General features: G+C 50.6%; 1 protein-coding gene across 1 annotated transcript in view; it reads right to left on the reverse strand.

Annotated features, from left to right (window-relative positions):
- Window positions 1-1,749: 1,749 nt before the first annotated feature.
- Window positions 1,750-14,487, reverse strand: part of Nfam1 (NFAT activating protein with ITAM motif 1) — a 37,085-nt gene continuing 24,347 nt past the window's right edge. The window contains exons 5-6 of the mRNA XM_052160792.1: window positions 5,671-5,757; window positions 1,750-3,894 (exon numbers count right to left, since the gene is read on the reverse strand). Of these exons, the coding sequence (XP_052016752.1) occupies window positions 3,835-3,894; window positions 5,671-5,757 (147 nt within the window). The 3' untranslated portion in view covers window positions 1,750-3,834. The remainder of the gene's footprint in view (window positions 3,895-5,670; window positions 5,758-14,487) is intronic.

Consider the following 14,487-nt stretch of genomic DNA (forward strand, 5'->3'; position numbering starts at 1 on the left):
AGATGAAGGGGAAAAAGGCAGGTTTTGCCTGTAACTCGATTTCAGGTTAGTAAGAGCGAGTGGTCAAAGAACTGAAGTCGCCCCTGCCCCCCCCCCCCCACAGCGGCCACCCACTAGAGTCCTGTGATAGTGACTGTGAGGGACACTCTAGCCCCACTAAGAATCACTGATAACAGCACATGTTCCCATGGAAACCGCTACACAGAATCCTCTGACTTTTTTTTCTGGGGAAGGGGGTGGGGGCACAGTTCCTGTATCTGTTCCTGGGTTTGGTTTTTAGAGGTGGTTTTCTTCTGTAAAGATTGTGGGGGGAGCTGGAGACAACTGAGGGGGCAGGCAGGGGCTGTCAGCTTCCAGCCATGTACTACTCTCGGGAGAGGCTGAAGGTGTGGAGCCTGAGGGTGCCAGAGCCCTTGAAATGTTCCCCGATGCTGGAAGACTCTGAAGAAGCAGGCAGCAAAACCTCAGAGGGACGGCAGCTCGACCAGAAAAGAGGGTGGAAATTTCTCCAGGCAGGGGCACGGACTAGATCCACCTAAGAAACAGTCACATCCGCCTTCCTTGCCAGTCCAAGGCTCTCCCCTTCATCTCCCCCATCTGGCCAGCCTCTCTTGAGTACTCTCCCAGCTGGGCCCCTTCTAGAGATGTGGCTAGGCAAGACTCAGAACCGCCCCTCGCCCCACATCCCTCCTCCTATCCCCAGTCTGCCTCCTGAAAGGGATGCTTCTATTTTTTTTTTTTTAATTCACTTTACATCCTGACTACAGTTTCCCCTCCCTCCTCGCCTCCCAGTCCCTCCTCCACGCCCCTCCTCCTTCCTCCACTCCTCCTCTGTTTCTCTTCAGAGAAGGGCAGGCCTTGGTGGATATCAACCAGCCATGGCATTATCAAGTTGCAGTGTCAAGACACTGCCTCTTCTATTGAGGCTGGACAAGGCAACACAGTAGGGGAAAGGCAGGCAACAGAGTCAGTCAGACACAGGCTCTGCTCCAGTTGTCAGGAGTCCCCACCAGAAGACTGAGCTGTTACACAACTGCAAAATACTTCTATTTTTTTCTAAGAAAAATCTGTCTTCTGTCTGCTCTCTCTCTCTCTCTCTCTCTCTCTCTCTCTCTCTCTCTCTCTCACTCCAAGTTCCCATTGCTCTAGCAGTTGATTCTCAAAGAAACACTCACCGACCCTCAGCAGGGCCCAGGGAACTCCGTGCCAGCCCTTACTACCTTGAGTCATCTGGATTGTGGCTGGAAACTTAGACTGAGGCAAGCAGGTAGTGATGTTTAATCAAGTCTGGGTTGTTGTTAGGAAGTGGGGCTGTGTCCTAAGGGAGGGCCTGAGGCCACCCAGCCTGTCTCTCCTCTCCCTTCCCATTCAGAGTCTCTCCCTAAGGGGTTCACAGTCGGGGATCCCTTCTCCTTCATCACGGCCATCTGCACCCCTGGCCCTTGCATCAGTTCCTCTCTGCAGGCTCTCAGGGTTGGGGGAGGGGCTGGGTGCTCAGTCTTTCTTCTTTGTTGACTCCTGGGAGCCCTAAAATGTTCTTCCCCACCTTCCCTAATACAGAGACCCCTCTTACATCCCACCCTTCTCCCCAAACTGTCCTTCTCTTCCTTCTCCCTTCCTTCCCACTCTCTCTTCTTGATCACCAGAGCCCTGGGTCACCTCTGGCCTCCCCAATGCACATCTTTGCCTCCCCCACTCGGCCACCTCTCTGGTAATGTCTGTGTTCCCAGGACAGGCAATGGATCTATCTTCTTTGGGCTCCTGGGCCACAGCAAGGAGCTGAGATTTTATTCCAAGTGACGTAGAAACCAGGGAAGGCTTTTTTCGTGGGAAAGGAACAAGACAAAGTATGTTTTATCAGGTTCCTCCAGCTGCTTTGTAGGGAAGAGGCCGTGGGAACGGGGTGACTGCTGGGAGACCTGGGTGATGGGTCCTGAGCCAGGGCACAATACAAAGTCCCACCAGGCTTCCCTCACTCCTCTGGAAAGGGTTAAAAACAAAAAAAAAAAACAAAAAAAAAAACAAAAAACTCTGAGTCTCAGTCAGAAAGTTCAGAGACTGGGCCTAAAGCTCTGGTGGTAGGAGAGGCAATGGCGACTTCTCACTGGCTAAGGCTTTCACCCAGAGCTCAGCTTCATTTCAGACCACTGGAGCCAGGAGCCTGGAGGCAGCTCTGTGCTGGGTGGTTCCCCTTCCTCACAGACCGGGAATTCCTCAAGCCAGCCTCCAGACTTTCATTCCTCCCTGCAACCTCTGAGGAACGTTGCTTGTTGGATGTCCAAGGGTAGAGCCCAGATCCAGGCTTGCAGCTTACAAGCCATCCACTGGGCCCAGAAAAGCCTGGTGTGGCTGTCCAAGGACACAGGCGCTTCTGGACGCCATCTTCTGAAGCATCTCTGCCTTCCTTGTTACCCCTCTACTGCCTGAGGGGTAAGAGTTCAACACTGCTTGGGCCAGGCTAGGTGTGTCTGTTCACAGATACTTCCGTATTCCCTGAGTGCACGCGGATTTTGGAATGAGAACATCTTAGGAACTTTTGAAGCAGCCTGGAAAGTAGGGGAGGTAGATTGGCCTATCTGCTCCACAGCTACACGGGAAGCTCTGGGAAAGCTGAAGGAAAGGCCTGCTAAGAGGAGGGAAGTAGGGTAGGAGAGGAGCCCTGCACCCCAGAAACTGAGCCCTTCAGTTCCTGTCTTCCAGGACAGGACTGTCTACAACGGCTTCCCTGTTGTAGGGGTCCCTGGGGAGTGAACGGCGGGGGGGGGGGGGGGGGTGGGGGGGGGGAGGGGGTCCTTTGATGAATTCCTGGAGGGCCAGAAAGGCTGGGATGCACTGGGGAACTTTGGTTTGAGTTGCTCCAGCACAGAGACTCACCCACTTACCCAGGGGTGGCCCAGCAGGGAGCCATACAGCTGAACCACTGAGGAAAGGCGTGGCATGGAGACAGCCACCTGTTCCCCATCTTCAGGGGAGGCAAGATGGGCCAAAAGCAAATCAATAAAGCAGAGGAAAAGGGCACGGAACCACAGGTGGTGGGTGGGGTCAGAGTAGGCCACAAGCAGGAACTGGGTCTAAGGGTACAATAAGGAACAGAGGCCCGTAGGGTGAGGCCTGGTGAGGTGTGTGCCCACACAGTCTGATGGGAACCTAGCTCGGGGTTCTCCTTGGGGGAGGGGCGCTCCTAGATCCCCCTCTCTCACCAGCATGCACCCAACCTCCCTGTGCTCCTACTCCTGGCTCAGCTCCACTTGCCAGATCCGCAGCCTCCGTGTCTGGCCCTGGGCCCAACCAGCGTTGGTGCAGTTCTTTGATGCCTGATCTTCATCTCTCCGTAGCCATATCATTTTCCAGTCCACTCAGCGTGTGCCCACCCTGTACAATCCTCTCAGCAGCTGGAGCGGCTCAGTGGCCAGGGAGAGCCATCACAGGGGTCCTGATATGTTCTCCCAGGGCCAAGTCTGCCTGGGGACCAAACTGTAGGCCGATGCCAAGACAGCCACATACACAGCTCTGCAGGGGTGGCCGTAGCAAAGAGGAAAGAGACGCCATCCAAGAGAGCCCTGCGGGACTGAGGACCACTTTGTCCATGGGGCCAGGGGAAGAAAGGCCTTCCTGATGGAGGGAGCAGCCTGGGCAAAATCCCAGAGACATTAACGGTTCAGCGTGGCCTACAGAACGTGGGCGCAGACCAGGCCACGGTGGGGAGAGCCCTGGCTGTGGTGGTGAGGTCATGGCCTGTCCTGAAGGCCTGGCTCCTGGCCCAAAGCAGGTCCTGAGACAAGAGCTGGGGCTCTGGGGCCTAATCCAAGACAAGGCTCAGGGCCTGTAGAACGTCTAGAGATTTTCATAGACGAGGTTAAAGTCCTTGTCATCCTCAAGCTTGTTCAGCTTCTCCTAGAGAGGAAGAGATGAGGAGGGGGAGAAGGGGAGAGAAGAAAATATTAGTCCGGAAAAGAACAAATTTAAACCCATGTTTGCTTGTTGGGTTGAACTCACGGAGTAGCCCAGGCTAGCCTTGAACTGGTCTTTCTGCCTCTGCCTCCTGAGCACTGGGGGGGAGGGGGTGATAGCTGGCTTTGAATTTGTACTGATAGCTGGGTCGTGGTGGTGCACGCCTGTAATCCCAGCACTTGGGAGGCGCAGGCAGAGGCAGGCGGATTTCTGTTTGAGGCCAGCCTGGTCTACAGAGTGAGTTCCAGGATAGCCATGGCTATACAGAGAAACCCTGTCTCGGAAAAGCCAAAAAAAAAAAAAAAAAAGAATTTGTACTGACACATACATATACAAGGACCAGATCTGGCCTTTCTACAGGACCCGTCCCTCCAGGGTACCTCTGCATGCCCTCTGAGTTAGTAGTTTATTCCTGCAAAGTAGGCTTCCAGAAGGGGTACCTCATTTTCTTTTTTTTTTTTCTTTTTCTTTCTTTTTTTTTTTTTTTTCGAGACAGGGTTTCTCTGTGTAGCCCTGGCTGTCCTGGAACTCACTCTGTAGACCAGGCTGGCCTCGAACTCAGAAATCCGCCTGCCTCTGCCTCCCAGAGTGCTGGGATTACAGGCATGGGCCACCACGGCCCGGCGGTACCTCATTTTCTTATCTAGCACCCCAGAACCTAATCCTGTATAGACGGTGACTGAGAAAGATACCAGATCTTCAGTGGTCCAGGGTGGGAGTGACTCGGGTTAGGGCCTAGTTCAGGGTTTTGAAACCTAGAGAGTCACCAGCACTCGCAGCCCGGGCTGAGAGCGCCACGGCACCAGCTTTTGTACTCTGTGAGGCGTCTCCCGTGGTGCTCAGAGACCACCTACCTTGCCTCTCACACCAGCCTGGCCACACTGCTGCTCTGTAGAGCTCAAAGCTCCAGTGCTCGCGTTAGTTCGGAATTCTGGCAAAGCTGGTAGCTCAGGTCACCCCTTACTCACCCACTTTACAGATGAGCAAACTGAGGTTTAAGAAAGAAAGTGTGGGGGACTAGAGAGATGGCTCAGCGGTTAAGAGCACTGACGGCTCTTCCAAAGGTCCTGAATTCAAATCCTAGCAACCCCATGGTGGCTCACAACCATCCATAACAAGATCTGACGCCCTCTTCTGGTGTGTCTGTAGACAGCCACAGTGTGCTTACATATAAGAAATAAGTAAATCTTTAAAAAAAAAAAAAAAGAAAAAAAAAAGAGAAAGGAAGTGTGACCAAGGAATGAGCCCAGGGCCCTGTTATCATGACAGCCTTGAGCAGGCCAGTAAGAGCTGGCACCAGCACACATCTGGAAGCCATATGCCCTCACCTGATTGGCCTGTGTAAGCAACTGTGCAGTGCTCGCCAGCATTGCGTATAATCACCACACTGTGTGAGCGCACACTTGGTCCTAGGTAGTCCTCTCAGCACAGGGATCTGTCCTCAGGGCAAGTCTGGGAGGTGAGGATTGCTCTGGCTAATCAGATTCCAGACCTGGAGACTCAAGCACCCAGTGCTAAGTATCCCCTCCACTGCTGCACAGCAGGATCAACCACACTCAAAGCTCCCAGTCCTGCTGGCCACTGGGGCAGCTTCTGGGGAGGGGGACATTCGACTTCAGGTGACCCAATTCTCTGGTCTATTAAATTCACATAGCATACCTGGGTCAGAAGAAAAGACAGAAGGAGCCAGGCTCCAGGGTCCCCAGCCCCAGGGCATACCTTGGTGGCTGGGCTTTGGCTGGAGACAGGGCTGCCAGTCTCTCCCTCGATGCAGGCGTAGACCTCTGTCTCTCGACCCTGTAGGGACTACAGGAAATAGGGCACGGGGTCAGAGGCAGGTACAGAGAAAGGCTGTCCCCAGGTTCCTTTCTGCCTCTTGTTAATGTGCTGTGGAAACCCAGGGGAGGACAGACCCCACCTCCAACTCTGTCCCCATGCTGTGAACAGTCACACCATTAAAACTGTCAGTCATAAGTCACCTCAGCCCCTGTCCTAATTGTACGAGCCACTGGTGTCTGGACCTCACCACTTCCCCTTAAGGACCACCAGCAAAGCCCAGCACTGGACTCTGTCCAGACTTGTACCTGGCTGGTGAAAGGACATGGCCCTTTTGACCGTCCCTGCTGGTCCTTAGGTCCCTGAGGCCCTAGCCGCTGGGAGCCCTCTGTATGACACTCAGGTCCCCTGCTAGCTTCAGCCCTCACTCCCTGGTTCAGACTCTGCCCATGAGGAGTCCATCCACCTTCTAGGTCTCCTCTTACTCATTACCCACATTATCATACTCATTATCCTGGGCTCACAGACACCCGAGGTACCCAATAGGGCTTCTCATTCCTCATCCATCAATCCTATGCCTCCCTAGAGAAATCCAGAGACCAGTGCACGCTTCTCTCTCTCCCAGTAATTTCCCTTTATCCCTTCGGACACCCTCTCAGTGGAGGCTATCTAAGCTCCACACAGTCTCTAACTATGCACCCTTGGAAATACATGCTCCCACTCTCCCCTCCGACCACCTGCAAATCCCTAACCAGAGAGAGAACTTCCTTTGGGGCTCTCTGTAGTACTCCTCACCCCCATGCACATCCATAACCTCCAGTCTTGGGAACCTCCTGGGGACAGGGACCATGCCTGGTTTGTCTGTGAGCTCCTGACTCTACAGCTGGACTTGGCACGCCAAGAGTGCCACCAAATGAGGATGGGCAAGGGAACATCTTACTAGGTGTGGGGGCCAATTCACTTTAGAGTCTTTAGAGGCTAAACCACAGATTCCAAGATGGTAAGAAGAACCAGGCTTTAAAGACAGACAAGACTGACAATTCTTGGTTCTGATATCTGCAGCCATAGGAAGCTTCTTTGTTTCCCTGTGCCTCAGTTTCCCCACCTACAAAGTGGAAACGGTCACATCTGTCTTGCAGACCCAATGCATGAATAAACATGTGGTTGCATATAAAGAGCCTTGCACAAAGTTAGGCGGATAGTAGGTGCTTAACGTGCAGTTAGGCGGATAGTAGGTGCTTAACGTAGATGCTCACTGATCACCAGGGAAGGCATAACATTCCCCTTCTCTGCGGCCCCAGCTGGGGTGTGTCTGGGCTCTAGAACAGAGCTTGCAACGGCCGAGCAAGAGGCAGAAACATTCCCTTCCCCCGTGTACTTGTCAGATGGATGCAGGCTTGTTGCCAAGGAGGCGGTTTCCCTGGCAACAGTCAAGCAGGGGTTGGTGAGGCAGGCTGGAGAGACAGGTGGTGCTCAGAGGCAGGAGAAGGGTGGGGACGTGGGAGGGGAGAAGGGAAGGAAGCACCCAGAGGTGGTCACGCGTGAAAACCCCTGTAATAAACCATTTGGCGCTTGGGGAGACCCTAACTTCAAGGGCATCAGGCATGGGTGGTGCAGATGTCCTGAGGACTGTTCACAGTGTCTCTGAGCCAGAGACAGGGTGGAGTCTGCAAGAGGATTTCCCAATCTGCCTCATTTCCAAGGGAAGGAAACTTCCAAGGCCTGGTCTGACATGTGTGGGTCTCTGTGCCTATCCAGAGCTCTGGCCTCCTCCCAGCACACAGGATGGGACCTGTTGTCCAGTCACATGGTGACCCCTTGCACCCTTCTCAGACCTGACAAGGCCGGGGATCACAGGTGGTTCCCTCTCATGTCTCCACTCTCGTGGGCTGCCCTAGCAGGTGCAAGCCCAGAGAAGCCAGGGATGATCAGAGACAAGGAAGGGCACCCTGTTCCTGGTGCCTGTGCCCTAAAAGGCAAGGGTCACTTAACTGCTGCAGAGTGGAGCCTTTGCCGGTCCTGACCTGCTGGCTACATTTGCATTCAGGGTATGACCTGCCATGCAGGCTGTGAAATGCAGGGTAGGGTCTTGTCAGCAGGACACTTCTGAACCTCTGATCCAGCTGTCTTCCCCGCCTTCCTCAGCTGTGGGAGCCGGGATGCTGGGAGAAGCTGCCTGCCTCAACTCTGCGCTGCAGGGCTACACTGGATTAGACTGGGCTCCAAGCTAGAGCTCTGCTGGGCTCGGCTCTCCCTGGTCACTTGTCTGTCTGTCTCAGGTCCTCCAGGCAGACCTTTTGCCTCCTGTTTCCCAGTGGTGAGTTACAAATGCTCATTAGCCTTTAGGTTGGCTTAGGACAGTGCAAAACCCGCTGTCTGAGCCTGGATCACATCCTCCGAGAGTGCTGGGCACTGATGTCACCGACTAGCTCTGAGGTCACAGTCTAGAAAGGAACAGTATTGAACAGAGAAAGAGCATTGCAGTTCTGGGTTGGAGACTTGGTACATTTGAAGTCACCAACCCACTTCTGGGGAAGGTTTTCCAATATCACACCTAAGTGTTAGAAAAGTCCCTTCCAGGGTGCTGGAGAGATGGTTCAGCATCTAAGAGCTCTGGTAGCTCTTCCAGAGGACCTGGGTTCAATTCCCAGCAACCACATGGTAGCTCATAACTGTCTGTAACTTCCATTCCAGAGCATCTGACACCCTCACAAAGACACACATGCAGGCAAAACACCAATGCACATACAAATACATAAATCTTAAGGAAAAAGAAAAGTCACATCAACAAGGACAACAGTGAGGCACTGGAGGGGACCCTGGGACAGGCAGAGCTGACAGGAGATCTCTAAGTGCTACTGATACTCCATATTGTCTACGTGCATCCACTCTGTCCTGTATCAGGCCTCATAACCAGAGATGCTCTGGAAAGTCAGAGCAGACTTCAGGGTACTGGGCTTGTGCAGAACTAGGAGGGAGCTTGAGGGGGGCTGTAACCATTTAGGAAAAAGAGCTAGACATGAAGACATTGGAGAGACATGAGAGGAGCCAGAGAAGGCTGCCATTTATGTACACTACGCTATGCTACACTATACACTACACTGTACACTATACACTGTACACTATATACTATACACTATATACTGTACACTGTACACTGTACACTATATACTATACACTGTATACTATACACTGTACATTGTATTACTATACACTATACACTGTACACTGTACACTATACATTGTATACTATACACTGAACACTATACACTGTACACTGTACACTATACACTGTATACTATACACTGTTCACTATACACTGTATACTATACACTGTTCACTATACACTATACACTGTACACTATATACTGTACACTATACACTGTACACTATACACTGTATACTCTACACTATACACTGTACACTATATACTGTACACTATATACTACACTATACACTGTACACTGTACACTATACACTGTATACTATACACTGTACACTATACATTGTACACTATACATTGTATACTATACATTGTACACTGTACACTATACACTGTACACTATACACTGTACACTGTACACTATACACTATATACTCTACTACATAGTATATACTACACACTACATACTATACTATACTATACTATACTATACTATACTGGAAAGGGCTATCTGAGGAGAAAGTTGGTATAGGAAGGACCTCTTGGATAGGTCGGCAAAGACAGCTTAGAGGCTATAAACAGGACTGTTGATCTTGGCCCTGGGTAGGACAGGAACTTATAAAGGATGTGGTGGTCTCAAGAAGTAGTATTCCAAGGTATGGTGGCAAACACCTTTATTCCTAGCACTTGGGAGGTAGAGGTAGAGGCAGGGCCAGCCTGGTCTACATAGTGAAGTCCAGGCCAGCTAAGTGAGACCTTGTCTCAAAAAAAGAAAAAAAGAAAAAAGAAAGAAAGAAAAGAAGAAAAAGAAAAAAGAAAAAGAAAGAAAAGGAAGAAAGAAAGAAAAGAAAAGAGAGAAGAGAAGAGAAGAGAAGAGAAGAGAAGAGAAGAGAAGAGAAGAGAAGAGAAGAGAAGAGAAGAGAAGAGAAGAGAAGACTTGCTTTTCTACCTCCATTTGCAGGAACACGAAGGGATTGGGACCTGAGCAACCTCACCCTGCTCAGAGACTTGGACACTCCCAACAGCCCTACTATGTAGCTGCTCAGGGTACTTCCATGTGTCCTCCTTCCTCTTCCTTCACAGGTCCTGCACCCAGTGTGGCGACTCCCAAGAGTCCGCGCTTTTCCTCATCTTGGGTTTCTCTAGTAAGACCGCTGTTCATTAGTCCCCAAGCCACCACGGTGCTAAGCAGGGTGATTTATCAAAGGTTTAATGTGCCGACAGCTCCGGCTGCTTCCAGGCAGAAGGCAGACAAGGATGAACACAGGCACCCGAAGAGAGAGTGACAGCAGGACCAGCACGGAGCAGGACCAGCAGGTCAGCAGGACAGCAGGACAGCAGGACCAGCACCGAGAGACTGGAGAGGCTGAAACAGGGAGAGCTAGGTCTGCCTGAAGCAAGGTAGCCAGGGGATCAGAGTAAGTGACAGGTTGGCTAGTCTTGTGCCAACTTGACAGGAGCTAGAGTCATCTGAAAGGAGTCAACCTCAACTGAGACAATGCTCCATGAGATCCAGGTGTAAGATATTTTCTTAATTAGTGATTGATGGGGGAGGGCCCAGCCCATAGTGGGCGGGGCCATCCCTGAGCTCATGGTGGTCCTGGGTTCTATAAGAAAGCAAGCTGAGCAAGCCACAGGAAAAATCCAGTAAGCAGCATCCCTCCACAGCCTCTGCACCAGCTCCTGCCCCCAGATCCCTGCCCCATTTGAGTTTCCGCCCTGACTTCCTCCGGTGAAGGGCTAAGAATGCGGAAGCAGTCCTCCCGGCTTGTGTTTGGTTATAGTGTTTCATCGTAACAATTGCTAAGGCAGGTGATGACACAAAGAACATCTCCAAGTGTCTGGCCCAAGTGGCTGAGAGTCAGCCAGCATCTCCCAGGGTGAGGGTGTAAGGAGGAGGCGCCCAGTGCCTGAAGAGCTGGAGTTTGGTTGAGAAGTGCGGACGAGACCTCCTAGTGGAGCTGGGTCCAAGGCTCATTGATGTCTGAGACATAAGCTGAGGTTGGTCCAGACGTGGATGGTGTTCAGAACCCTTCTGAGTGAGATCACTGGGGTTGGATAGTGTAGATAAAAGGGGACCAGGGTTCCAGGGCTGAGCCCCATGTCTACACCAACATTTGGACATTAGGGTTCCATAGTTCCAAAAGAGAAGTCCATGAGTCAGGACCGAAGAGGTGTAGCAGTGAGTCAGGGAAGGATCAAGAGAGAATAGAATGTTCTAGAATCAAGGAGGAAGGGCACTCAGTGCTATCAGAAGCTGCTCATCAAGGGATCCAAGAACCCGGAACTTCCTGCTGGATATAACCACAGACCGAGGATGGAAGCTCTAGTGAAGGGTGACAGGCAGATTAGCCAGTCACAAAGAAGAGGGGAGGGTGGGAGCGTGGCTAAAGAAAGCACTTGGCCACACACACACAAACACACACGTGTGTGTGTGGACCTGAGTTCAAATCTCCAGAACCCATGTAAAAGCAGGCGTGGCTAGTAAATCCAGTCCTGCTCCATCGAGATGAGCGGCAGAGACAGGAGACTCCCTGGAAGCTTCCAGGAGCTCACAGGCTGTTACCCTTGGAGGATGCAGTAATGAGCTCAAGGAGTCCCTGCCTCAACAACACAGTGCTCAAGGCTGTCCTCTGACCTCTGACCTCTGACCTCCACATTCCCATAGACAGATGGTCTGCGCAGGCACACACATGCACAGATTTTTTTTTTAAATGTAAAGTAATAAAAAATAGAAAGAAGAGTCACCAAGAAAAGGCACCCTGGAGCGTTCTGTCATCTGTAGAGACGGGAGGGCAGCTGGAGCAGACACAGTTCAAGATGAGGAATTTAAGGCGGAAGGTATCATAGCGTGCTGGGAGCAGCAATGCAGCGCCGTGTGACAAGACCCAAATTAATCATCGCAGAACCAGGACTCAGAAGGCTTAAGTAGTAGACTCTGCATGTCCCAGAGCAGCTCGAGTTAACACGATGGGGCCCTGTCTAAAACCAAACAAACACAAGGCTTTGCTTCTGACCCACTCTAAATACTCCTGGTAGGTCAGGTTTCTGAATGCAAATTTGGAGTGGTACAGCTTCTCTGAGGTCATACTGTGTGAGACCCTTTGCATTTGAAAGAAAGCAAATCACACTGGTCGTGGCAGCTGTAGACCAGCCTGTAATCCCAGCACTCTGGGAGGCAGAGGTAGGCAGATTTCTGAGTTCGAGGCCAGCCTGGTCTACAGAGTGAGTTCCAGGACAGCCAGGGCTACACAGAGAAACCCTGTCTCGGAAAAAAAAAAAAAAAACAAATCCAAAAAACCAAGAAAGAAAGCAAATCAGACACTGTTAGGAGGAGAAATACATAAACCCACAATCTCCCTGGAAGATAACTCACTTCTTTTAACAACTGATAAGATAGACAAGGAAAATCAATAGGGATCAATAAAGGTACAGAATATTTTAGCAACGTGATCGGCAAACTGGTTCTCGTGGACATAGGTGGAACCCTCGCTTGCCAGGAATAAAGATGCCTCCTCCTCACGAGTGCACAGAGAGAGCGTCAGGTGAAACAATCAGCAAGTCTCAGCAGAGTTCAGAGTAGAAAAGTCAGAGTAGATGCACATGCGGATAGTAGTCAAGGACAGGGAACATTATAAAGTAATAAACATCAACAATAAATCCAGGGCCCAGTGAGGCAGCCGAGGAGAGAAAGCACAGGGGCCTGCCACAGACCCCCAGGAGCTCAGTCAGACCCCCAAGCCCACGGAGTGGGAGAGGCCCAACTGCCATAGGTTTCCCCTGCCCTCCCCGAAGGCACGCTGGGGCAAGCACACAACCTCCCCAACACAAAAATAAATACATTTTTAAAAGAGTTATTTATTTTTATGTGCCTTGGTGTTTTGCCTGCATGCATCTCTGTGAGGGTACCAGCTCTGGAACTGGAGTCTCAGGCAGTTGCAGTGAGCTGCCATGCAGGTGCTGGGAATTGAACCCAGGTCCTCTGGAAGCATAGCCAGCGCTCTTAACTGCCATCTTGCCAGGCCCCAAACAAATAATTTTTTAATTAAGCAAATTATCAAAAAGCAAAACAAAAGAACACTAGTGAGACAACTAAGAATTCTCCCTGAAGTAAGGGGAGAAGCCAATGCCAGCACTTGGGAGGCAGAGAGAGGAGGATCTCTGTGAGTTCAAGGCCAGCCTGATCTACAGAGTGAGTTTCTGGTCTACAGAGTGAGTTTTGGTACAGCCAGGGCTACACAGAAAAACCTTGTCTCTAAAAAACAAAGCAAACAAAAAAAGAATTCTCCATGGAAAGTTTGCACTGAAAGACCATGAAAGTGCAACATATTAGTTTCATTTATTAGGGAATGGTTAAGTGGACTGGCAATTCTGGCACTTAGGAGGCAGAGGTATGAAGATCATGGGTTCAGGGCCAGCCTGGGCTACATAACTAGTTCCAAAAAATGAAAAAAAGTCTTATGGAGACTGAGGATAATGGGATAGAACTCAGTGGTAGAGAGCGAGTGTGTAAAAGCACCTGGGTTTGACGGCCATCGGCACAAACACACATCTCAGGGAGGCAGCTAGAGCCACTTAGGTGGTAGTCATAGACTTAAATGCTCGTGTGAGAAAAGATGAAGGGGGTCAGGCATGGTGGCACAGGCCTTTAATCCCAGCACTCAGGAGGCAGAGGCAGGCAGATCTCCGTGAGTTCAAGGCCAACCTGGTCTACATAGTGAGTTCCAGGATAGGACAGCCAAGGCTACACAAAGAAACCCTGTCGTTTGAGAAACCACAAGAAAAAGAACCAAGGTCCCACATTGTGGAGAGAAAAGATGAACTCCTGCAAATTGTTCTGTGACCTACACACACACACAGACACATACACAAACACCCTAAACAAATTAATGAAAATTTAAAGACACCATGAAGAAGAGAAAAGTACATTATATAAAGCAAGTGAAAGGGAGAACAAGCAGAAACCTTCCATGGAGAAGTCAGGGATGACTTCAGAGTAGGGTTCATGGTACGTTCAAAGGAATCCACAGAGAAACTATGAGAATTAGTGAGCAATTCTGCAGGCCACTCTATGCAATACCAGTGTGTATTTTTCTTTTTTTTTACTCTTTTTTTTTTTTCTGATTTGATTTTTTCAAGACAGGGTTTCTCTGTATAGCCCTGGCTGTCCTGGAACTCACTCTGTAGACCAGGCTGGCCTCGAACTCAGAAATCCGCCTGCCTCTGCCTCCCAAAGTGCTGGGATTACAGGCATGTGCCACCACTGCCCGGCTCAATGTGTATTTTTCTTCTTATCAGAAATCCACTATTAGAAAATGAAGACAGCATCAGTCCCTTAAATCCTTACCAAGAAGACTTGATGTCCTATTAATTACCAGCACATACTAGGCACACAGCAGATATCTCCTGACATTATCATTACTTTTGCTAATGACTTTCTTCTTTACCCAGGTCCAGTTCCCATTGGTAGACTCTCCGACCCCCGACCCCACACTTCTCCCTATGACCCCCCCCCTTTTTTTAAAACAGGGTTTCTCTGTGTATCCCTGGCTGTCCTGGAATGTTCTACAGACCAGGGTGGCCTTGAACTCACAGAG

The sequence above is a fragment of the Apodemus sylvaticus genome, chromosome 17 (assembly GCF_947179515.1).
Source record: "Apodemus sylvaticus chromosome 17, mApoSyl1.1, whole genome shotgun sequence".
In the NCBI taxonomy this organism is placed as follows: Eukaryota; Metazoa; Chordata; class Mammalia; order Rodentia; family Muridae; genus Apodemus; species Apodemus sylvaticus.